This window comes from Nematolebias whitei, chromosome 11 (assembly GCF_014905685.2).
Source record: "Nematolebias whitei isolate Nwh7 chromosome 11, NemWhi1, whole genome shotgun sequence".
Classification (NCBI taxonomy): domain Eukaryota; kingdom Metazoa; phylum Chordata; class Actinopteri; order Cyprinodontiformes; family Rivulidae; genus Nematolebias; species Nematolebias whitei.
Genome location: NC_056508.1, coordinates 40,161,937 through 40,185,689, shown reverse-complemented (window position 1 = coordinate 40,185,689; position 23,753 = coordinate 40,161,937). Strand labels below are relative to the sequence as shown.

Here is a 23,753-nt window from a genome sequence, read left to right as displayed (position 1 = left end):
TGAGCCGTTAGCCTCCTACTCTGAGCCGTTAGCATCCTACTCTGAGCAGTAGCATCCTACTCAAAAAGTTATTGAGAAGGCGTTTTTTTTCTATGCATTTATTGTACCTCAAAAATGGATCTATATTTGTTAAAATTACACACTTCAGTACAAATCATTCAGGCACAATGTTTATGACAAGATGGTTAACATTTTTACACATCCTTTATTAAAATGCATAATTTATTAAAAAGCGAATTAGCATTTTATCACATATCCCCTGAACCCTCTTCACTTGAATTTTCTGATTTCAGTTTTTGCAGGTGTATTGGTCCTTTTTTTTTAAATAAACTCCAAATCTCTGTCTTGTCTATGGTCAGGGTCAGGCACTGAAGGAGAGGAGGAGGATGAAGAAGGAGAAGAGTCCAGCAGCCAGAGTGAGGGCGAGGAGGATGAAGAGGAAGAGTCTGTTTCAGGTTCTGGACATTCTGAGCAGAGTGCAGGTAAATCTTGTTATTTTATTTGTTTTTGATTTTCATATAAAATCGGTTAACACAAAGTCTTTTTCTCATTTAGAGGACGTAAGTGAGGAGGAACAGTCAGAGGAAGAAGAGGAGAGGAAAAATGGAAACCACATACCTGCAGGTGAGTGAACTGTATTTTTATGATCTGCTGGATGGATCTATTTTTGTGGAAAAACATACATTGAATTTTAGTGAATATTTTTTCCTGTTAGAAATTTGTACAGACATTGTTTTATTATTACAACATACTTACTATTACTTTAGCTTCTTTTTAGGCACTTCATTTTTTTTTCTTGCATGGAAACTAGAAAAACTAATAGTTCAGTTCAAAATGCATTTTATCTGTCTTTCAGAATAAAGGTCTGGATTTCATAATAAGGGCTTGGAGACAAAAACAAGTTGATCATTTATGTGATGTAGAAAGTTATTTTAAAAATGTAATAAATTTCCTTTATACTGCCTTTTCCTCACAGTACCAGAGTCCCGCTTTGACCACGACTCAGAGGAAAGTGGAGAGGACATGGAGGACGAGGAGGAAGAAGAGGAGGAGGACGAGGAGGATGAGGACGAAGAAGAAGGTGGAGAGGATGAGCCCACCCCACACACTCAAACTCATTCACGGTCCCCCACCCCTGAAGTTAACTACGTCCCAGAGTCCCCCCCAGTTTCACCTGTAGAGCTGAAGAAGGAGCTGCCCAAATATCTGCCGGCTTTACAAGTGAGTGTTAATTCCAATACTCTGCACATGTTACAATCAGAACTTAAACTAAATGTAAACTCTTTATTTTTTGTCATCGAGGAGCATGAAATGATCTTTTTGTGTTCAGGGTTGTCGTAGTGTTGAGGAATTTCAGTGTCTGAACCGAATAGAGGAGGGAACTTACGGAGTCGTGTACAGAGCCAAGGACAAGAAGACTGGTGTGAAACAAAAAAAAAACACTAAAATATATTTATTGTCAAGGTTTTCAAGTGTGCTTACGCATAAACATTCTTCTTTGCGCAGATGAGATTGTTGCTCTGAAAAGGCTGAAAATGGAGAAAGAGAAGGAAGGCTTTCCCATCACCTCTTTAAGAGAAATTAATACAATTCTGAAAGCTCAACATCCAAACATCGTCACAGTGAGGGTGAGAGGACTTGAAACATGTTGTGTTGTTGTCATTTGCGTTGCTTGTTGTGTCACTCTCATATATTTTGACAATGTCAACAGGAAATTGTCGTGGGAAGCAATATGGACAAGATCTACATTGTGATGAATTACGTAGAACATGACCTCAAGAGTCTGATGGAAACCATGAAGCAGCCCTTCCTGCCAGGTATTGTGACTTATTTTTAAATCTCTCTGAAATGTTGTGTTCTAGTTTTATTACATGGTTAAAAGTGAATAATTCTTCAGTGTTTACCAGAAGTTAATGTGCAGCTTTATTGTTTCTTTCAGGGGAAGTGAAGACTCTTATGATTCAGCTCCTCCGAGGTGTCAGACATCTGCATGACAACTGGATACTTCATCGTGATTTGAAGACGTCCAATTTACTGCTGAGCCATAAGGGGATCCTCAAGGTATGCAGTGCTGCCGTTTTCATTCCAGCATCTATTTGTTTGAGTGCAATATAAAAGTTATTTTAAATCATGAGTTATATTTTGATGTTAAAAGCTAATAGTAGGTTTTATAAACTAAAGATCCCCCCTAACTTTTAAGCTGTCAACCTGCAAAATTAAAGTTGCAGGGACTTGAGACCTCTTGTTGATTGAATTATTCAAATATTGGTAACAAGCATTTAACAAAAAATGTCCTCTACCTATTTTTTTCCTTCATTTTTGTTTGTAACAGTTAGAGCTGAATCAAGGCAATCACTTTTCAGGTTAATTTAAAGCTTTATTCTCAGATATACATAATTCACTGTAGATTCGCCACACTAGAGGTTTCACACCCAACGGGTGAGAACTGGGGGAGAAAACGCTACATTTGTAGCAAGCATGCATTTTGCTATGAAACAGACGCACATTTTGGGGGTCATTTTTTTTTGGCACAAGCTAGCACTAAATCAAAGGAGTGAGTTTATTAACAACCTAATAGCAATTAGAAAAGTATGGTTTTATAAAATTATAAACCTCAATCCTGATCCTAAAAACATGGGGTAGAGGCAGGGCAGCCGACCTTTGACCTGAAAGTCCCAGGCTCGATCCCCAGCCATTCCCACATGTGGTGTCTCTGAACACCCGATTTCTCCCCAGGCGCCTACATAGCTGCCCATTACTCCATCTGGGTGTGTCCCAGGTGTGATGGGTTAAATGCAGAGAACCAGTTTTACCATTGTATGGAAACATACAATGATGACAACACATAGCACTTTACTTTATAACCCAAATTAGTAAAGTTGTCTGTCTAAGGAAGGAAGCCAGCAGATGCATTGAGTCTTCATTTCGTCACGGTCTCCCGTCCTGAGCGAGCACAAAGGCAACAGTGGAAAGGAAAAACTCCCTCATAATAGGAAGCAACCTCCAGCAGACCCAGGCTCTGTGTTTTTTATTTTTTGTTTTTGTTTTGTAGCTTCCTATAGTCCACGTGTACTTTCATTATTGTTGGCAAATATAAAGAAAACATGCAATAAAAACAATTACAAGTATGGAATGATTTTTCACTAAACACTCCATGCTATAATAGTATAGTCCATGTTGAACAGCCTAGTAGCTGAGGAGATTAAAAGGCTTTGAGTGCTGATTGGTTCTCATCCAGGGCAGACCTGAAGGCATGACAAATAATTAATTTTTATAGGACGATAATTGTCTTTGTTTTCTTATTCACCTGTTTCTACCAAAGACAGCCCAAGTACCTCTGCTGAACTCGGATAATCTTGGAGCCCACGTTTACTGTTTAGGTTTTTTTTTTCTTCACAGACAAGCCATTAGGCCAGTATATCAAAGAAAGAGTTAAAATATTCAGTAACAGATGGATACAAATACATAAAATATCATCACTGGCATAAAGAGGTAATTTTGTTGCTCTTGTTTGAACTGTCAGTTCTGTGTTGACGTCAAAATGAGAGAGGTAGTAGTCCATAATTTCAACATTCTCATTTTGAAAGATGTTTTCATTTGGTTTATCCTTAGTCTTAGTCTGGACCACAATATTACCATCTGAAAATTGAGACGTTAAACTTTTATTCAGAATAACATTTTGTGGTCTTAGCGATTGTTTTGTTCATTTTTCTGCACTGTAGATTGGTGACTTTGGTTTGGCCCGAGAGTACGGCTCCCCTCTGAAGCCTTACACCCCTGTCGTGGTGACTCTGTGGTACCGATCGCCAGAGCTGCTGCTGGGAGCCAAGGTGAGAATCCAAGTGTGTGCTGCCTTACTCCAACCACAGGACCCAGGTCCGATACCTGGCTGAAACCGCAAACGTTAAGGAGATGAATGACTGTTACATGCAGAGATATATTTTCTTTAATACGACAACATCTGTAACGCATTTGGCCTGTAAGATACCAAACACCACAAGCTGCTATTGGAGTTGTAAAGTGTAGGATTTATGCAACCAGACTGCAAAGGCCCAGCAAACCATCAAAGAACATCCTTTTTCACACATGAGACAAGCTGGAGCAGACCTGTGCCAAACAGACTGTCTTGTTGATGCTGCTGCGGGTTACCGCTGTGTTTTTCCTTCTCTCCACAGGAGTACTCTACAGCTGTGGACATGTGGTCAGTGGGCTGCATATTTGGCGAGCTCCTCACCCAGAAACCTCTTTTCCCTGGAAAATCTGAAATTGACCAAATTAACAAGATTTTCAAGGTGAATGTCGTCATTTGCTCTTAATAAATGACCTGAAGTGTTAACCACTGGTGGTAAATCTTCTGTTTACTGTCTGTAAATGTTATATAGCTTCTGGTAGAGTATTCATTGTGCAGTTCTGCAGTTCGTCTCAGGTTGGAGCCACTGGTGGACTGCTGATGAAGTTATAAAACTAAAATCTTGCAATTATTGTCCATGATGACTTATTAGTGATCATTTAAAAATAGATGGAATACTTCTTTTGAACATATTACACGTATTCTCCATTGGCTTCCTGTCACCTACAGAATTCAGTAGAAAATTGCTCCCATCACCCATCAGTGTTTAAACGGAACTTCACCAGATTATCTGAAGGACCTTCTTGCTCCATATTCATCCACCCGGTCCCTACGATCACAGAGCAGTAATCTCCTCCACCTTCCACAAACTAAATTAAGGACCATGGGAGATCGGGCATTCTGTGTGGCTGCCCCCCACCTCTGGAACTCCCTCCCTGAATATCTGAGAGCTCCACAATCATTGTTGACTTTAAAAAAGGCTTTAAGACTTTTCTTTTTAAGCAAGCCTATAATGCCTCCACATGATTGTAACCCTGATTTTAGTTGATTTTATCTTTGATTTTAGTTGATTTTATCACAGATTTTAGTTGATTTTATCACTGGTTTTAGTTGATTTTATCACAGATCTTAGTTGATTTCATCACTGATTTTAGTTAATTTTTATCATTGATCTTAGTCGATTTTATCACTGATTTTAGTTAATTTTTTATCACTGATTTTAGTTGATTTTATCACTGATTTTAGTTGATTTTATCACTGATTTTAGTTAATTTTTTATCATTGATTTTAGTAGATTTCATCACTGATTTTAGTTGATTTCATCATTGATTTTAGTTGATTTCATAACTGATTTTAGTCGATTTCATCACTGATTTTAGTTGATTTTATCACTGATTTTAGTCGATTTTATCAGATTTTAGTTGGTTTTATCACCATGTTAGTTGATTTTATCACAGATTGTAGTTGATTTTATCATTGATTTTAGTCGATTTTATCACTGATTTTAGTTTATTTTATCAGATTTTAGTCGATTTTATCACTGGTTTTAGTTGATTTTATCACAGATTTTAGTTGTTTATCACAGATTTTAGTTGATTTCATCACTGATTTTAGTTGATTTTATCATTGATTTTAGTTGATTTCATCACTGATTTTAGTAGTTTTCATCACTGATTTTAGTTGATTTTTATCATTGATTTTAGTTGATTTCATAACTGATTTTAGTCGATTTCATCACTGATTTTAGTTGATTTTATCACTGATTTTAGTCGATTTTATCACTGATTTTAGTCGATTTTATCAGATTTTAGTTGGTTTTATCACCGTGTTAGTTGATTTTATCACAGATTGTAGTTGATTTTATCATTGATTTTAGTCGATTTTATCACTGATTTTAGTTTATTTTATCATAGATTTTAGTCGATTTTATCACTGGTTTTAGTTGATTTTATCACATATTTTAGTTGATTTTATCACTGATTTTAGTCGATTTTATCAGATTTTAGTTGATTTTAGTTGATTTTATCATTGATTTTAGTTGATTTTATCACTGATTTTTGTTGATTTCATCACTGATTTTAGTTGATTTGATCATTGATTTTAGTTGCACTCTTTAGCACTTTGAGATTTTTGTTAATGAAAAGTGCGTTACATATTAAATTCATTATTATTATTATTCTTTTATCCTTAATGAGAAATTGTAAAGTTGTAATTTTCGAACAATGTATTTAACTCTGGTGTGTTGACATTTTGTCCTGTCGGTAACTGCTGAAAACATTGCACAAAATATCTTATATCTTTCTCATCTTGCACTAAGTTTTCCATCTGACTCGGTGTGTGTGTGTGTGTTAAATCTAGGATCTGGGATCAGCCAATGAGAAGATCTGGCCTGGCTACAATGAACTGCCTGCTGTGAAGAAGATGACCTTCACAGAGTATCCCTACAACAACCTGCGGAAACGCTTTGGAGCTCTGCTGTCCGACCAAGGATTTGATCTCATGAACAAGTAAGATTTTTAAGCTGTCATGGTGCACAAACACACAAATTAGCCACATTACATACTAACACGGCTCTGCACTTATTAGTGTATTGTGTATATATATATATTTTTTTTCTCTTTAATTTACTCATTGATTGTTGTTGTTGTTAAGCACTTCGTTAACAGGTTCTGTTTTAAATGTGCTCTATAAACAAAGTTGACTTGACTTGCAGGCAGAATAATCTTTTTCAGCTGTTTTGTTTGCGTGCAAAGAGCTTTGCACAAATTACTCCATCATGGAAATACTGCTATGACATGAGAAGTTGTTTGGGACTCGAGTGTGAAATACAAAATGAAAAACAGTGGTTGGGGGGGGGGGGGTTTGTTACAAAATTTTTAAATGACCTTTTTTTTTCTGAAAACAAATGTATTCACTTACAGCGCTGTACAAAAGTACCGTATTTTTCACCCTATAAATTGCAGTTTTTTTGCATAATTTACGTGCCCTGCGACTTGTACGCCAAAGCGACAGATTGATGGATTTTTCCATATTTAAACCAATTTTTGGCTGAGATATGACCGTTTCATTCATTCTGACTGAAAATAGTGAACACTACCATTTTCAACCGCTAGATGGCAGTCGAACAGTTTGGCATGCCATTGTATCATGTAATAGGTAAAAGTGGCTATTAATGACACAATCGGCTTGCCATAATCTGCCACCGTCAGTCTGCCTGGAGCAACTGTCAAATCAGCTTCATTTCACTGCGCTGCTCCGGCGAAATGCAGCTGATTTGACCATTGAAGTGCATTTATGAAGTAAAAGTTCAACTGAGACACACCTTTACTATAAAGTTGAGCAAACAAATAATTGTTTTTAGGTGGTTATCTTGTTAAGTTTCGAAGAAATGCACAGCGAGTCACCCTCTGCATGTTCATGTTTCCACGTATCAGCTTTTGAAAATGCTGCTGATTTGACCGTCGAAGTGCATTTATTTAGGAAAAGGTAGACTGAGACACACCCTTATTATAATTTCGAGCTAACAAATAATTGTTTTTAAGTGTTAATCTTGTTAAATTCTTATTAAAGTCCTCCCGTCCACGCTCCCGTGCCCGCCATTTGGCAGCCAATCAATTTTTGACACAACACCGGCCCACGTTTCCGGGTTGTCAGCGGTGACGTGTAACAAACGCGACGCGTCAGCGTTGATGCATAATAGATGCGATGTATACGGCGAAGCGATGTATTTATGGATTTTTCCACTTTATTAGACATATTTGGACTGATGCGACTCATAGGGTGGTGCAACGTGTATGGTGGAAAATACAGTATTCACCCACTTTCAGATTTCTTCTGTTGTTGCTGTTTTATCTCACTTAAATGTTTCAGATCATCAAAAATAATACCACATAAAGAAAACACTTTTTTAATAAATACAAAGTAAACACAAAGTTTTCAAAGTGCCTATTAGCCAATAATCACCTTGATTATCCCAAAGACTGGGAAAATAGTTTGTGAACTAATGAGTTCAAAGCAGAGCTTTTTTGAAGGTGTGTCCCATTATACTTGGTAACACCTGGTTACACCTAACTCTGCAATTCATCAGCAGTCAAACATGGAGGTGGTAGTATGATGGTCTGGGGCTACTTCAGGACCTGGACGACTTGCCACAAGTGATGGGAGACCATCAGGCCATCGTTTGTGACCTTTAACTCAAGAACACTGAGGTTCTGCAGCAGGACAATGATCCTGATTTCACCAGCAAAATTCCTCCACAGCCACAAAAAAACAGTTATATCAAATGTCTGATTGCAGATGTAGACGCCAAGGGTGGCAGGTTGGTTTGGATAACTTTTTTTAACCAAAAAAATGATATTGTCATTTATAAACGGGTTTATGTATTTACTCAGGAGATGGTTTGGACATGTACAGAGGAGGGACAGTGGTATTGGTAGAAGGATGTTAGAAATGCATCTGCCAGGAAACTTACAAAGAGGAGATATATGGATGCAGTTAGAGAGGACATGGAGGTAGTTGGAGTGAGGACAGAGTGAGATGCAGGAGGATGACTCTTGGCAACCCCTGAAGGACCAGCCTGAAGAAGAAGAAGATCCTTCTGATGTTGACGTTTGTTCAATAATCTGAATTGTGTGTGACCTAAAGCAAAATCAAAAGAAATCTATAAAGAAGGTGAATATTTTTTCACAGCACTTGTAGGCATTGTGAGCAATTGGTCACAATGGTTGGTCATATATTCTTTTTTATTTAAGCACGTTAATCTAATGGATTAATAGCAGGCATGTATTGGCAAACGATCAGCTCCTGCAGCGCAAACGACCAAACAAACAAAACAAAAATCATCCTGGTAATTGCTGTTGATGTTACCAGAGTGTTTTATGCAGTCAGTGTATTCCTGGCAAGCTGATCTAAAAGATGACAGCAGCAGTGGATTGGTAATTCATCAATATGCCTCAGCTGCAGTTCTATTCCAACCACACATCACACTTCATGTTACACTCGTTGGGAAAACGTTTTAAAAGCCGCAGTTTTCCTACGAAAAAAGCTTGTTCATTTACATAGTTATAGGTTCAAAGAAATAAATCTTACAGCTTGCACTGCAGCCAATAGTAACAAGTCCAGTATATTACTGAGTAAGTACTGTAAGTCTGGCATCCAGGGCCGCTACAACTGTCAGAAAACCAAAGTATTTTATACTGGGACACATTCAGACTACAGCACGTTTACTTAGAGAGACATTTTATTTGCATCGCTCGGACCACAGCAGTGTCCAAGAAGTCTATAGGTGTAGTTTGGCTGAAGGGCATCGCAGAGCTGTCAGGAATATCACACATTCCTGAGTAGAAAGTGTTTGACGATGAAGGTATTTTCTGTCTAACCTGTGGAGAGGCCTCAACACACAACTGATTTTTGATCCTGATACACTTGTTTTTTCTACCTCAGTCTGATTTTAGTTTTATCTTTCAATGCTGAGTCTCGATCTCATACTTTCATTTTATACAGCTGCAAACTACACCCTATGTTCATTAAACAACTGTATATTAAACACACCAGATTTTCATATATTCACACCAGTGTGAAATATACAGTTCAGGGCTGGGCGATATGGACCAAAATTAATATCTTGATATTTTTAAGATAAATCACGATATACGATATATCGATTTTTTTCTTTCTTTCCATAAAGTAATAACAAATATATATTTTTGAGTCAGAGCTTTGTCCCAATTGTCACACAGGCACATTTATTAACAAACAGCTGTAAGTGTTTGACGATTGAAGTCTGCTCACAGACTCATGTTCATGTTTGTGCTGATGTTCAATGTTTTATGTTATGAGTGCTTAGTGTATATTTAGTTTATGTTTTTCTTAGTTCATATCTTAGATGTTATTACTGTTTTTCTTATACATTTTATTGTCGGATGTAACTGGGACCCCGTGTACATAATTTCGCTCCACCACATGTACCACATGAGGTGCGAATGACAATAAAGAAACTCTGACTCTGACTCTGACTCTGACTAACTGTACGAAATAAATGTCTAAAAAATAAACTATTTACATATATTAAATAATTAATCCTCTTCAGCTGCGCCGCCTTCACGACATCAGTAAGCGTGTGTGAAGCAGCACGTGAGGGGCTGTGTTTGTATTCAGTGAGGGAGGGGGGGCTGCGTGAAGTTGGCGGCTCAAACGAGAGAAAAGTAACTACACTGATTTTCAAGTCTCATAATACACTATGGTTGTGATAGAGCCATTTTAACCATCGTAAATTGAGTTAGGGCTGGGCGATATGGACCAAAATTAATATCTCAAATATTTTAAGATTAATGGCTATACACGATATATCTAAAAAAGTTAAATCTGGTCCTCTGCACGTTCAAAAAAACAAAACAAAGCAAAACAAAAAAATGTAGAAACGTTTCGTCTCTCATCCAAGAGACTTCCTCAGTCTGAGGTGCTGTATTCAGCTCAGTCTCTTAAATAGCACCTTCTCAGAGTGGATCAACCAGTTTTGCTGCTGACAACCAAAACCAGCTGATCACATGGTCAAGAAGGACCATCAGCCTAACAATGGATCATTATCACACTGTTGGCTGTTTACTATTTACAGAGGGCTGAGTGATACTAGCAATCACAGCATTTGTGCCGGGGGACAAACAGAGCAATGTTGTGTATGCTGTTCAGTGTCAGGAGGGCTGTGATCAGTCTTACATCGGGGAAACAAAACAGCCACTGGCCAAAAGGATGGCCCAGCACAGAAGATCAACATCATCAGGCCAGGACTCTGCGGTCTACACTCATCTCCAGGCCAGCGGTCACTCTGTCAGGGATGAAGATGTTCACATCCTGGACAGAGAGGAATGATGGTTTGAGAGAGGAGTAAAGGAGGCCATCTTTGTGAAAAGAAATCGTCCATCGTTAAACAGGGGTGGAGGCCTCCGGGTTCAACTGTCCCCCTCTTACAATGCTGTGATTGCTAGTATCACTCAGCCCTCTGTGAACAGTAAACAGCCATCAGTGTGATAATGACCCATTGTTAGGCTGATGGTCCTTCTTGAGCATGTGATCAGCTGGTTTTGGTTGTCAGCAGCAAAACTGGTTGATCCACTCTGAGAAGGTGCTATTTAAGAGACTGAGCTGAATACAGCACCTCAGACTGAGGAAGTCTCTTGGATGAGAGACGAAACGTTTCTACATTTTTTTGTTGTTTTGCTTTGTGTTTTTTTTTGTTTTTTTGAATGTCCAGAGGACCAGATTGAACTTTTTTGGATTTTTCTACCTGGATTATTGAGCATGCATCAGGATATATACGATATATGTGTATCAATATTTTTTCTTTCCATAAAGTAATAGCAAAAATATATTTCAGCGTCAAAGCTTAGTCCCAACTGTCACACAGGCACATTTATTAACAAACTGTGTGTATACTGTACAAAATAAATGTCTCAGAAATAATGTTTTTTTTCCTGCAGAACCAAAAAAATTAAACGCAGCTTGTGCACTTAAAATTTAAATAGAAAACATACAGAACAAACATAATGAAAGGCTGTCTTGCTCTTTTAAAAAGTTTGATTTTAATCAAGTATATTCATTCAGCTCGTTATTATTATTATTTATTGTTATTAACTTTTATTAACAAAGCTCTTAGAAAGCCCACATCGTTGTGTAGTTGGCTTGTTGACTGAGCTAGGTTCAGTTTGGTTACAGCTTTTTTCTTTCTGAATTTAATAGCTCCTATGCTCTTGAATGCACCGTGGCTCTTCCGACGCTAGTGAACGCACCGCTCTGTGTAAAGTGCCGTGCTCAGTTGGAGTTTTTTTTCTCTCCTGACACGGACGGAGCCTTGTTGTTCGAGCTTGTTTGTGCTTTACTGCTTTACGGTTGTGTGTAAATACCAGAAGAAACACAGCAAATAAATCGCCCTAAACTGGATATCTGTCTCTGTGTTCTTTAATGGGAAGACTAGTGGTCTGACAACTTCATATCTTGCTGCTGTAACCAGTTAATGTCCTGGAAAACACTAAACCTCTCCTTTTTAGCAGCTACCGTCATTTTCACACCTATCAGGAGTTTACAGTGGGTCAACAAAGATCTATTGTAATGATTGATATCTGCGTATGCATCTAGCTTGTTCACAGTGGAAGCTGCAGCGTGCAGTTGTCACGCAAGCGGTGGAGGAGGGGCCGCGTGAAGGCACAGACTGCGAGAAAAACTGGTGGATTTTCAAGTTTAATTATAACTTTACGTAGAGTATGAGATATATCGATATAGTCTCATTTTATATCGCTTATGAAATTATCTCAATATTTTAAAAAAATTGAGATATCGTCCAGCCCTACATCGAGTATATTCGAAACTTCGCCCAGCCCTAATACAGTGTAGCTCATTCTTAAAATCGTCCTTTTCATTCATCAATTTTTAAATTTTTTTTCGTTTCTCTTATTGCATTATGTTGTGGACACACTGCTAATCTGTTCCTCTTGTGTTTAGCATCTCCTGATTTACATGCTCAGCTTTATGAGATCCCCAAAAAGCTTGTTAGCAGCAAATAAACAAAGCTCTTCTGTTTTGAATTGGAAATCATCTTAAGCATCACGCTTTGATAAAGCTTGACTTATTCAGTACTGATTATTGTGTGGTTGAATTGGTAGCACTGAATGAAGTTTTGTCATTACTTACTCTTGACAGGCTCAAATTGCAGTCGTTACAAGTTAAAATACTTGAACACAGCAAATATGTTGGCACATTCCTGTCACCACTCTTTAGAAAACCCATATTGCAACATAACTGAGGCAAAATAACAGACCAGGAGTTTACTTTCAGTTCTCTGACCCCAGACTCATCTAATCACTAATCAGGTCTCTCTTGTAAGTGAGTCCTCGAGGCTCAATGGGATTTACCTGTGTAAATAAAGGTTGAATGAAGAAGACTCTACACCGATTCAATACTTCAAATCACATCAAGACATTCGTAGTGTTTATACTTCCACATGTTGGAGTTGAGATTCTCTGATTTAAATTCTTAGACTAAAATCCCTTAATACCATTTTGTTTGTACTATTAAGTAATTTATTTGCAGTAGCTTGCATCCAAGGCATTAAAATAAATGACTCTTTGTTAAATAACAACCAGCTGAGTCCCTGAGGGTCCAAACAAGGATTCAGACCACACTTGCTAGAAGAGTGTGCAGATGTAAAACAAGATGGTTATCTGTACAGTGTAATCTTTGTCAGGTATTTCTTCTTAATGCAAACAGATAAAGATTTTTTTTTGTCCACACTAAGTGACATAAGAATATTTTAGCTGAAAGACAAATTTAGCACTATAGCAGGTCTTAATGTTGTGTTAATCCCATCGTATCAGAAAGCTGGTTAAACTTTTAGCCCCTTGTGTCCAATGCTTTATCTTGTGCTCAGATTCTTTCAGTGGTATATCTGCTGCTCGGTGGCTCAGAGGAAGCTATGCCGATCTCACTCTTTCATCATCATTTGACCATTTCTTGTCACAGTTTTTCTGGCTTTGGCAGAGCAACATGACTCCTTCATAGTCAATTCTGTCTACAAAGCCCTAATTGATTTTCCAAACGGGGAAACCTCTCTCGGTGAGCTAAATGCAGACCTGTTTGAAGCACTGAAAGAGTCTGAGGTGGCGGCAGCCATGCAGGAGTCTGCCACAAGGTTGCCTTTTTACCAAAGAATTCAAAACGATATATAATTATCTCATTATTGATTGCATTTTTTTCACACAACAGATGCTTTTTTTTTTGATTAATCAATAAAATATCCTTTGTTTTTCAGATTCCTCACCTACTGCCCCAGTAAGAGGATCTCGGCTGATGATGCTCTGAAGCACGAGTACTTCAGAGAAACACCCCTCCCCATCGACCCCTCCATGTTCCCCACCTGGCCCGCCAAGAGCGAGCAACAGAGGGTGAAGAGAGGCACCAGTCCTCGTCCACCCGAGGGAGGTCTGGGATACAGAAACCTGGTAGGGACATTAAGCTCCTTTTTCTCCATTACGCACAACTACCAGGCGTTCTGTTTGTGTTAAATAGATTACAGACCTACAGGCTTCTGCTTTGTGTCCGAGTATTTCCTTCTTGTGTTTTCCAAGAGGAGCCTTTTAAAGCTCCTAATGTTTTCAGCAGCAGTTCTACTCACCCATAAGTCTATTATTGATATTTGTTGTTCAGCAGTTTCAATATTTTCCACTTTACACACACATTAGACCACGACACAAGAACGATTGGTTTTTGGATCTGTATTCTTGTCAGTGCTGAAGAGGTTATGTAACCTAATAAAACCTCATAAATACTCATTAAAATGAGTGGTAATATTTTATTTGTGCAATGTTGCAGTCATAAATTTGCTGGTGCCATGACATCTCAGTAAAACTACTTAAAAATGACTTTAGTGTGTGATAGGGTAAACAAAAATGTAAATGATTATTTTATTTTACAATGATTGCAAAACTATTATGGATAGATTGGTTTGTATCCTTAAATAGACTATTAATTAGGTCTGAACAATATATTAAAGATTTATTGCATTGCAATATTACTGAGCACAGTATTAATTTTGCTAAAGATTGTTTGGGCTCCAATAAATCATAAGTCACATCTGTTTATGTTTTGCAGGCTGATGATATATTTAGTCAATTCAATGGACTCTTGCTGGCCTTTATGCTAAAGCTTTTTAAATTAAACTGATGACAGAAGATAAAATGTGAAGAGAAAAATGTGGGTTTATTGCAACATTAAACAATAATTTTGCATAACATTTTCTTTTTCTGTTACATTGTTCAGCCATACTGGTAACCCTTGTATTATAGCCATGTTTCAAACTACCGTATGCTCTAAATTATAGCAAAGGTGTGTCTCGGTTGAACTTTTACTTAATAAATGCACTTCAATGGTCGAATCAGCTGTATTTAGCTGGAAACTCAAAGGAGCTGAGTAGGACAAGAAAAGAGCTGGTTGCTGGTATTAAGAGGGCCAAGGCCACATATGCAAAGAGGATCGAGGGTCAATTCATCTCACAAGACCCTCGGAGCATGTGGAGGGGCATTAAGTGCATAACAGATTATAAAGGAAGGAGTGAACAATGTCCCAAAGACCCATCTCTGCCTGATGCCCTCAACAAGTTCTATGCACGCTTTGAAGACCCGAACATACCACCCAGCACCAGACTCACCTCACCACCGGATGAAGAGCATCTCAGCGTGACCTCAGCAGAAGTAAGGAGTACCTTCAGGAGGATTAATCCGCACAAAGCAACTGGCCCAGACAACATCCCCGGAAAAGTGTTGAAGGAATGTGCTGATCAGCTCTGTGAGGTGCTGGCAGACATCTTTAACACCTCACTTACCCTGGAGACAGTTCCCACCTGCCTGAAGACTGCCACCATCATCCCAGTCCCAAAAAGCTCGACAGTGACTGGTCTGAATGACTATCGGCCAGTGGCCCTCACCCCGATAGTCGCTAAATGCTTCGAAAAACTGGTCATGACTCACATCAAAACAACCATCAACATCAACGAGGACCCTCATTAGTATGCATACCGTGAGAACCGATCAACAGAGGATGCAATCTCCTCTGTGGTCCACACTGCACTCAACCACCTGGAGCAGAAAAACTCTTACGTCCGTATGCTCTTTGTGGACTTCACATCCGCCTTCAACACCATGATCCCCCAAACCCTGATGGACAAACTATCCACACTAGGACTAAGCCCCTCCATCTGCAACTGGGTACTAGACTTTTTAACAAACAGACCACAGTTAGTGAGGATCCACAACTTCTCCTCCTCCACCATAACCCTCAGCACTGGCTCTCCTCAGGGATGTGTGTTGAGCCCCCTCCTGTTTACTCTGCTCACATATGATTGTGCAGCTACCCATCCAGGCTGTCACATTGTAAAGTTTGCAGATGATACAGCGGTGGTGGGATGCATCACAAACAATGATGAGTCCAGCTACAGGCAGGAGGTGGAACACCTGGAGAGCTGGTGCAGAGAGAATAACCTTCACATCAATGTGAAGAAGACAAAGGAGATGATTGTGGACTTCAGAAGGAACAAAAACACCTACACCCCCCTGAACATAAGAGGATCTGTGGTGGAAGTGGTCTCCAGCTACAAGTACTTGGGTGTACACATGAATGACAACCTCAGCTGGAGCAACAACACCACCAGCCTGATCAAGAAAGCTCATCAGAGACTCTACTTCCTCAGACGGCTGAGGCGAGCTGGTCTGGGAAGCTCAGTCCTCACCTCCTTCTACAGGTGTGCAGTGGAGAGCATCCTGTGCTCGAGCATCAATGTGTGGCATGGAGGCTGCACAGCTGCAGAAAGAAAAGCTTTGCAGAGAGTGGTGAAGGCTGCACAGAAATCTGTCGGAATCAGCCTCCCCACCATCACAGACATCTACACCTCCAGATGCAGGAAGAGGGCCACCTGCATCATGAAGGACCCCACTCACCCAGCACACACACTTTTTGCCCCACTCCCCTCAGGAAGGAGGTTAAGGAGCATTAAGTGTAGAACCACTAGACTGAGGAACAGCTTCTACCCTGAGGCTGTTAGACTCATGAATCTCTAACTAGAATAATCACTGTGAAAAACCATATCATGTTGCTGCTGATGTGTTTCATGTTGCTGCTGATCTGTTTCATGTTGCTGCTGATCTGTTTCAATGTTGATGTGTTCATGCGTGCACATCTGCTCACAGACTCATGTTCATGTTTGTGGTGATGTTCAATGTTTTATGTTATGAGTGCTTAGTGTATATTTAGTTGATGTTTTTCTTAGTTCATATCTTAGATGTCATCATTGTTTTTCTTATACATTTTATTGTTGGATGTAACTGGGACCTTGTGTACATAATTTCGCTCCATCACATGTACCACATGAGGTGCGAATGACAATAAAGAAACTCTGACTCTGACTCTGATTTCGCTGGAGTGGTGCAGCAAATCGAAGCTGATGACGGTTGCTCCAACAGCGAGCTGAATGAAGGGAGCAGGCTATGGCAAGCCGCTTGTATCAATAATTGCTGGTGAAGATTCTCAGTCATCCAGGATATGGTAAATTCAAAAAGTTCAAGACACAACTAATAAAGTATAAAGTCAAGTTTAATAAATAAAGTCCAGTTGTTTTTGTCTTGAATTTTTTAAAAATTGTTATTAATAGCCACTTTTACCCATTACATGATACAACGGCATGCCATATCATACTACTCGAGTGCCATCTAACGGCTGAAAATGGTAGTGTTCAATTTTTTTCAGTCAGAATGAATGAAAATGGTCATATCTCAGCCAACAATTGGTTTATAAATATGGGGAAAATCCATAAATACGTCGATTTGACCTATAAGTCGCAGGGCATGCAAATTATGCAACAACAAAAAAAGTGACTTATAAAGCAAAATATATAGTAAGTGTTTGACTTTGATGAGTATCACAGTGCTTTCAGGCTTTTCATCAGCCACTCAGCTTATCTAAAGGGAACAAACAGCCATTGAGTAGTTTGTTGGTGGTCTGCGCTCCACACTGAACATGAAGCAGAGAATGTAAAGTCGAGAGCCGTGTGGGAGCTCAGAAAGAAGTTATACATATCCAAGTTAAAGGTAAATTCTACAGGACCATCTACAGGCAGCCTCTTGTTCCTCTGATCACAGCTGCCAATGTTATCACAAAATATACGATTCATGGGGCCAACCTCTGAGGAGGTGGACGCAAGAGGAAATGCATCCCCATGCTGATCAGGCAGATTGTAAATATGGTAGTAAAAGAGCCATGGTAACCATTTAAACATAGATCTAAAGTCAAGGCACGTCACTTTTTGATTGAACCTTTCGTTGCATTTGGAATCATATTTCACAGAAGGCGACCCAGGAGGGCTCCATTAAAAACACGAACCAGACTGTAATTCACCAAAAGGCAAACAAACTCCAAAGTTTCTGGGAGAAAGTTGAGATTGATGAAACAAAACTGGAGTTATTTGACCAGTTATATCAATTAGGTGTTTTTGATTTATCTGCATCTGGATGTACAGTGACGCAGAAAATCCAACAAACTCAGGTCCTCTGGACGGGTTCTTTTTCATTTTTTTATTTTGTTGAAACGTTTTGTCCTTCATCCAAAGGACTTCCTCAGTCCGAGGAGCCACAACAAACTCAGTCCCATTAGTGGCTTACTCACATAGTGGGCCAACCAGATTTACCGTATTTTTCAGACTATAAGTTTCATCTTTTAGCATAAATTAGCAAGTCCTGCGATTTATAATCCAAAGCGACTAATATACATATTTCCCCCCATATTTGTAACCCGATTTTTGACTGAGATCTGACGATTTCATTCATTCTAGCATGGAAAATATTGAACACTACCATTTTCAGCCACTAGAGGGCCCTCAAGTAATATGGCAATCCAAGTTTCTCATTAATAGGTAAAAGGAGCTATTAGTGAGCCACTTTGCTTGCCATATAAAGCCACCTTCGTCTCGCTCCGGAACTCCTGGAGCTTAATTTTGCCGCGCTGTCCAGGCGAAATGCAGATGATTTGACCATTAAAGTGCATTAATTAAGGAAAAGTCAAACTGAGACATATCTTTACTATAATGATGAGCAAATAAATAATTGTTTTTAGGTGGTTATCTTGTTAAATTTCGAAGAAATGCACAGCGAGTCCTCCCTCTTCGTGCTCCAGCAACCGCAAATCGATTTTTGAAATGAAGCTTTCTTTAACCATTAAAGTGCATTTATTAAGGAAAAGTTCAACTGAGACACACCTTTTCTATAATTTCGAGCAAATAAATAATTGTTTTTAAGTGTTAATCTTGTTAAATTCTTGTTAAAGTCCTCCCATGCACGCTCCCATGGCCGCCATTTAGCAGCCAATCGATTCTTGGCACAACACCGGCCTGCGTTTCCAGGCGGTCAGCGGTGACGTATAATAGATGCGACTTATAAGTGGCATATTTATGATTTTTTTTTTTTCACTTTATTAGACATTTTTGAACTGAAGCGACTTATACGGTGGAGCGACTTTTAAAGCGGAAAGTACGGTACTCGCCCTACTCACATAATGTTGGCCCACTATATGAGTCAGCTACTTATAGGACTGAGTTTGTTGTGGCTCCTCGGACTGATGAAGTCCTTTGGATGAAGGACGAAACGTTTCAACAAAAAGAAAGAAACCGTCTAGAGGACCTGTCTTAACTTTGTTGGATTTTTTTACCTGGTTTATTGAGCATGAATTTTCGATGACGCAGAAAATGTCTCATTAATCGAACAGGTTAAGGAGCTTCCTGTAGTAAACTGTGTAATATTCATAAAGTCTAAAAGACAAATATAACAAATCTGAAAAGTAATAAACTTTGTTTTGTTCTTAAATCACCTGCTTGTGTTTGTTTCCTTGACTTTTAGGGCGACGATGACCTGAAAGACACCGGCTTCCACCTGACAACCAGTAACCAGGGAGCGTCTGCAGTCGGACCTGGATTCAGCCTCAAGTTCTGAACCTGAAGCTGCAGGATACTTTGCTGCGTACCAGAGAGGAAGGACGCAAAGATTTCTGGGACTTGTTTGAAGCCAGACATTTTGCAGTTCAAGGCCAGATCAGTATCTGATTGATCAGCTGTTTATCAGACACACGGGACTGTCTTAACAAAAAGACTCATGACTTTTAAATATGTGGAATTTCAACGTCTCTGTTATTCATCAGCAAATTAACCGTTACACAAGATGGTTTTTGCTCCTCAGAAAGAGGCAACCATAACCCTCTTAAGTTTAGCTTTGTTTGACTTTCTTAGATTGGTATTTCCTGGCTACATGTGCTACTGTATAATAAATGCAGCGTTTGCTGTATGTTCCATTCGGCATTATGTTGGAAATTTACCGGGAAACGTCGACGTCAGCTGACAGGTTGGCGATGTTTTTGTAAGAAATAAAGTTTGAAACGTTGTTTTGTCTGCACTTTTTCCTGTTTATAAACTCTGTCAAAGCTGTGCAAACACAACTGCGCGCTGCCAAAACTCAAGTTTAGCCTCAAAGACGTGCATCCTTTAACCCCAGTCCGCACTCGTCGTCCAAAGGTGATGTCATTTCTCGCACCGCATTCTTTGTCTCAGCACCTCTTCCAAAAAGAGAAGCGCCAGAATTAAACCAATAAAATCTCTCGATTGTGTGCCAAAGAAAAATAAACAAACCCAGCTTGGGTCCCTGCAAGACACCGTGCTACTTTCACTGGATCAGGCACAGAGAAATCCTTTCTGCCCTTCTGCTTCTGCAGGCAGCACCAAATGGAAATATTCATTAATCAGTTTTATCTGTCGCCTGCCTCCACCAGGGCCCCTGCTGCAGATTATTACACCTGATGTGTTGAATGAGTTTGGAACGAGAGCTGTGAGTGGAACTGACTGCTCAGTCTCTGGAGGCAGACTGCTGGCCTCCATGTGAGACCAGTAAAGTAAGCTAGACGTCTGAGACGTTCCATGTGCGGTCTCAGGCCCAGATATCTCTTAACTGCCATACTGTAAATATTGCTTACTTTTCTTCAGTGACTGTCGATACGTTAATAAGTCAAAAACTTCTCACCAAGAGGTAACTTTCAAATAACAAAGTCCATGCTCAATAATCCAGGTGTACAATCCAACATTTTTCAGTCAGGTCATCTGGACAGTTTCTTTTTTGTGCTGAAAGGTTTCGCCTTCGATCCAGAAGGCTTCATCAGTCAAGGAAACGCACAACAAAACTGATTCTTCCCCCAACAGCTTACTCCAAAGTGGAACAAACCAGTTATGTTGGTGCTAAGATGGTGTCTTTGGTACGCCCCTCCTCCATTGCCGGCCCTCTTCCTTGTTGACAGTCGTGTCAAACTGGTTGAAAACAACAAAGTCCATGCACAATAATGTGTGTGTCCTTGACTGATGAAGCCTTCTGGATCGAAGGCGAAACGTTTCAGCACAAAAGAAGAAACTGTCCAGATGACCTGACTGAAAAATCTTGGGTAAATTTCAAATGTTTATGCAGACCATTTTTGTGATTTATGTTTTAGTTCACCTGCTGCGTTTGCTTGTAGTGTTAGCAAAATATCAAGTGAACCAGTGGACAGTTTAATACAACTCAATCACTTGATATATCCACAACTGATTAACTTTTGAAGTTGAGCCAATTCAAGATGGACACTACAAGCTAGAAGTTGGTGTGATTAAAAACTTATTCACAGCACATGTATTAAGTGCTTAACAAATCACACAAAATCATAATATTAATACAGTAATTAATGAAATTGTGCATAAAATTTACAGGATTTGATCAAAATTGCTGTAACTGTCCTTTTATCAGCATAAATGACTAAAACTTTGTCATGCAGGCGATAAGTGTTCATTCAAGGAATTCCCAGTCTAAAACTGAATATTAATTTTTGTAGATCCACCTGATTCCCCACTAATGATAAAGTGACCAGGATAAAATGGATCCAACCATGTCTGAAAACCCAAAAGCATTCAACACCAAAGAACTTTTCCAAACTGGAAGTTGGTGCTGGGTCTCATTCGTTTGGATTCAAGTCCTTCAAACAGGTCCAGGTTGAATAAATCTAAATGTTTTTGTCCCAGACGGCTGAAACGACATCTTAGACCACTGGTTCCCAAACTTCAGGTTCTGACCCACAAAAATAACAGCAGCAGAAACTTAGCCCAGCTATGGATGGTTGAAGTGCTGCTAAACAAACAAAAAAAAAAACAATGACAGCTGCAACAGCCTAAACAACAAATAAATTGTGTTTTTTAATGTATATTAAGACTATTATGGGAAAAAAATGCTGTTCTCTCATCTTTAAATTTTATTTTATTTTGAAATCTCAGGACCCCCCTCTTGTTGCATGACACCTGTAGGGTCCCGACCCCAACTTTGGAAACCACTGGCGTAAGCTGCCAAATGACAGATGTTGCACATCGCAACATCTGGCAAAAACAGCTTTCCACAGACGACCAGTTTCCACACTAATACTGAAATTATTAAATGTTTATTATTTATACACAGAAATTTAACTTAACATGTCAGTCACAAGAGTAAGTATTTTATATGAATGATACAAGAAAGAAGTAAAAAAACTTAAATATGTGCCCAGGTGTCCTGTGTTCTGCAGAGGCCTTCAGAAGCGCACACGCACTCTCCACGAGTACTTTGTAAGAACTTTGTCCCTTCTCTTCATGATGCACGTGTACGTGCCTTCGTTGATGGCGTTTGCCACTATGGTGATCCGGTCATCCTTCAAGGAGATGTAGTTTGGGTGAAAGTTCTCCAGCAGCTCCCCGTCTTTATACCACCTGAAACAAGAGTCAAACTTAAGAAGCCATGCTGTCGTGTCACCGGAGCCACCTAAAGTCATGAAACTTCGACTTACTGCACTTTGCCTCTCTTTGATGCGATTTTCTTCCCACAGCTAAAAGTCAGCTTCTTCCCTTCGATAACCAGCTTGTGTTTGGTCCTTAATGGAATTAAAGTTGGCGCCACCGTTGGGAATGGGAATTCTGGATTGAAAGAAAATGCTTTTTAGAAGGTGTGCCAGACTGGACGGACTTTTTGCACACTGGTGAACCTCTGCCCGTCTTTACTTCTAAGAGATTCAGCCTCTCTAAAATGCTCTTGACACCCAGTCCTCTTACTGACCTGTTGCAAACCAACCTAAACTAGAGAAACTGCATTTCCTGCGAAAATACAGAGTGAATGCTCGTTGCTGAAGAACTTGCTGAAAAACAGCTGAAATGACCTGAATTGTAACTGAAATGGAAGAACACACCTGTTAGAAGAAGAAAGCAGAAAGAACATATTTGCTGAATTAGGTTTAAATAAGCAGAAATTGGCACACAAATTTGGAAATTGGCTAAAAACAGCTGAACCAAAAAGATAGCTGAAAAAAGACAGAAAGAAGCTTGAATTACCAGAAGGAAATGGAAGGAGCTGAAATGAGCTAAAACAAATGTGGAATTAGCTGAAAAAGCTAAATTTAGCATAAAACAGCTAAATGGTAGCTGAAATGGCCAAAAAAGCTGAAACTAGCAGAAATAAGCTGAAAGGAGCATAACAAGCTGAAATTAACAGAAAGAAGATTGAAAGTAGCAGAAAGTAACATGAACATCTTGAATTTATCTGAAAACAGCTGACATGAGCTAAAAATGATAAAAAGTAGCTGAAAAGGTATAACAAGCTTAAATTAGCATAAGAACACATTTGCCCAATTAGGCTGAAATATCAAAAATTAGTACAAAAAAGTGGAAATTATCTGACAAAAGCTTAAATTAGCACACACCAAAAAAAAAAAAAAACCTAGCTGAAAAGTAGCTTAAAAAGCAGAAAGAAGGGTAAATTGCCAGAACGAAGTGGAGAGAGTACATTTTTGTGGAATTAGGCTGAGAGAAGTTACAATGAGTGCAAAAAATGTGGAATTAGCTGAAAATGCTAAAATTAGCATAAAAAGCTAAATAGTAGCTATAATAGCAGAAAAAGCTGAAACTTGCAGAAATAATCTGAACGTGGCATAAGCTGAATAGCGCAAAAAGAAGTTAGAAGAAGTGCAAAAATGTAGTTAGCAGAAATAATCTGAAATTGTCATGAACCAGAGGCCGGATCGCAAACAACAACAACAACCACTGAGAGGGTTAAAAGGTTTATTGTAAAATAAAGTAAAACCCTGGAGTAGGTCCGGTTCTGGGCCGGTTCCGATCTTCTGATTGGTAGTTCGTGATTGGGTAGTGTTGAAGTGGCGGGCTGCCAGTAGAAGTAGAACTGATGTTAAGGTCCACTGGAACGGAGTCCAACAGGCTTGCAACTAAAAGATAAAGGTTAGTAGATGCAGGGGGAAAGAGACTAATTGGGGAAATGAATCTGTGGGAATCAGA

The 23,753-nt window shown here is 39.2% G+C and overlaps 2 protein-coding genes across 4 annotated transcripts in view; one reads left to right on the top strand and one right to left on the bottom strand.

Moving 5' to 3' along the window:
• cdk11b (cyclin-dependent kinase 11B) overlaps nucleotides 1–19,757 on the top strand; it is a 27,491-nt gene extending 7,734 nt beyond the window's left edge. For 2 of the 3 annotated variants that reach the window (XM_037684991.1, XM_037684992.1), the window contains exons 10-21: nucleotides 360–482; nucleotides 556–624; nucleotides 977–1,221; nucleotides 1,331–1,421; nucleotides 1,507–1,628; nucleotides 1,712–1,817; nucleotides 1,940–2,061; nucleotides 3,723–3,830; nucleotides 4,176–4,292; nucleotides 6,209–6,357; nucleotides 13,650–13,839; nucleotides 19,276–19,757. In XM_037684991.1, the coding sequence (XP_037540919.1) occupies nucleotides 360–482; nucleotides 556–624; nucleotides 977–1,221; nucleotides 1,331–1,421; nucleotides 1,507–1,628; nucleotides 1,712–1,817; nucleotides 1,940–2,061; nucleotides 3,723–3,830; nucleotides 4,176–4,292; nucleotides 6,209–6,357; nucleotides 13,650–13,839; nucleotides 19,276–19,368 (1,535 nt within the window). In that variant the 3' untranslated portion in view covers nucleotides 19,369–19,757. The remainder of the gene's footprint in view (nucleotides 1–359; nucleotides 483–555; nucleotides 625–976; nucleotides 1,222–1,330; nucleotides 1,422–1,506; nucleotides 1,629–1,711; nucleotides 1,818–1,939; nucleotides 2,062–3,722; nucleotides 3,831–4,175; nucleotides 4,293–6,208; nucleotides 6,358–13,649; nucleotides 13,840–19,275) is intronic. The other variant, XM_037684993.1, reaches the window with a different exon arrangement.
• Nucleotides 19,758–21,996: 2,239 nt separating this feature from the next.
• The window catches only part of mmp23ba (matrix metallopeptidase 23ba), an 18,227-nt gene continuing 16,470 nt past the window's right edge, over nucleotides 21,997–23,753 (bottom strand). Inside the window, exons 7-8 of the mRNA XM_037684530.1 lie at nucleotides 22,259–22,385; nucleotides 21,997–22,181 (exon numbers count right to left, since the gene is read on the bottom strand). Coding sequence (XP_037540458.1) covers nucleotides 22,007–22,181; nucleotides 22,259–22,385 — 302 coding nt within the window. The 3' untranslated portion in view covers nucleotides 21,997–22,006. The remainder of the gene's footprint in view (nucleotides 22,182–22,258; nucleotides 22,386–23,753) is intronic.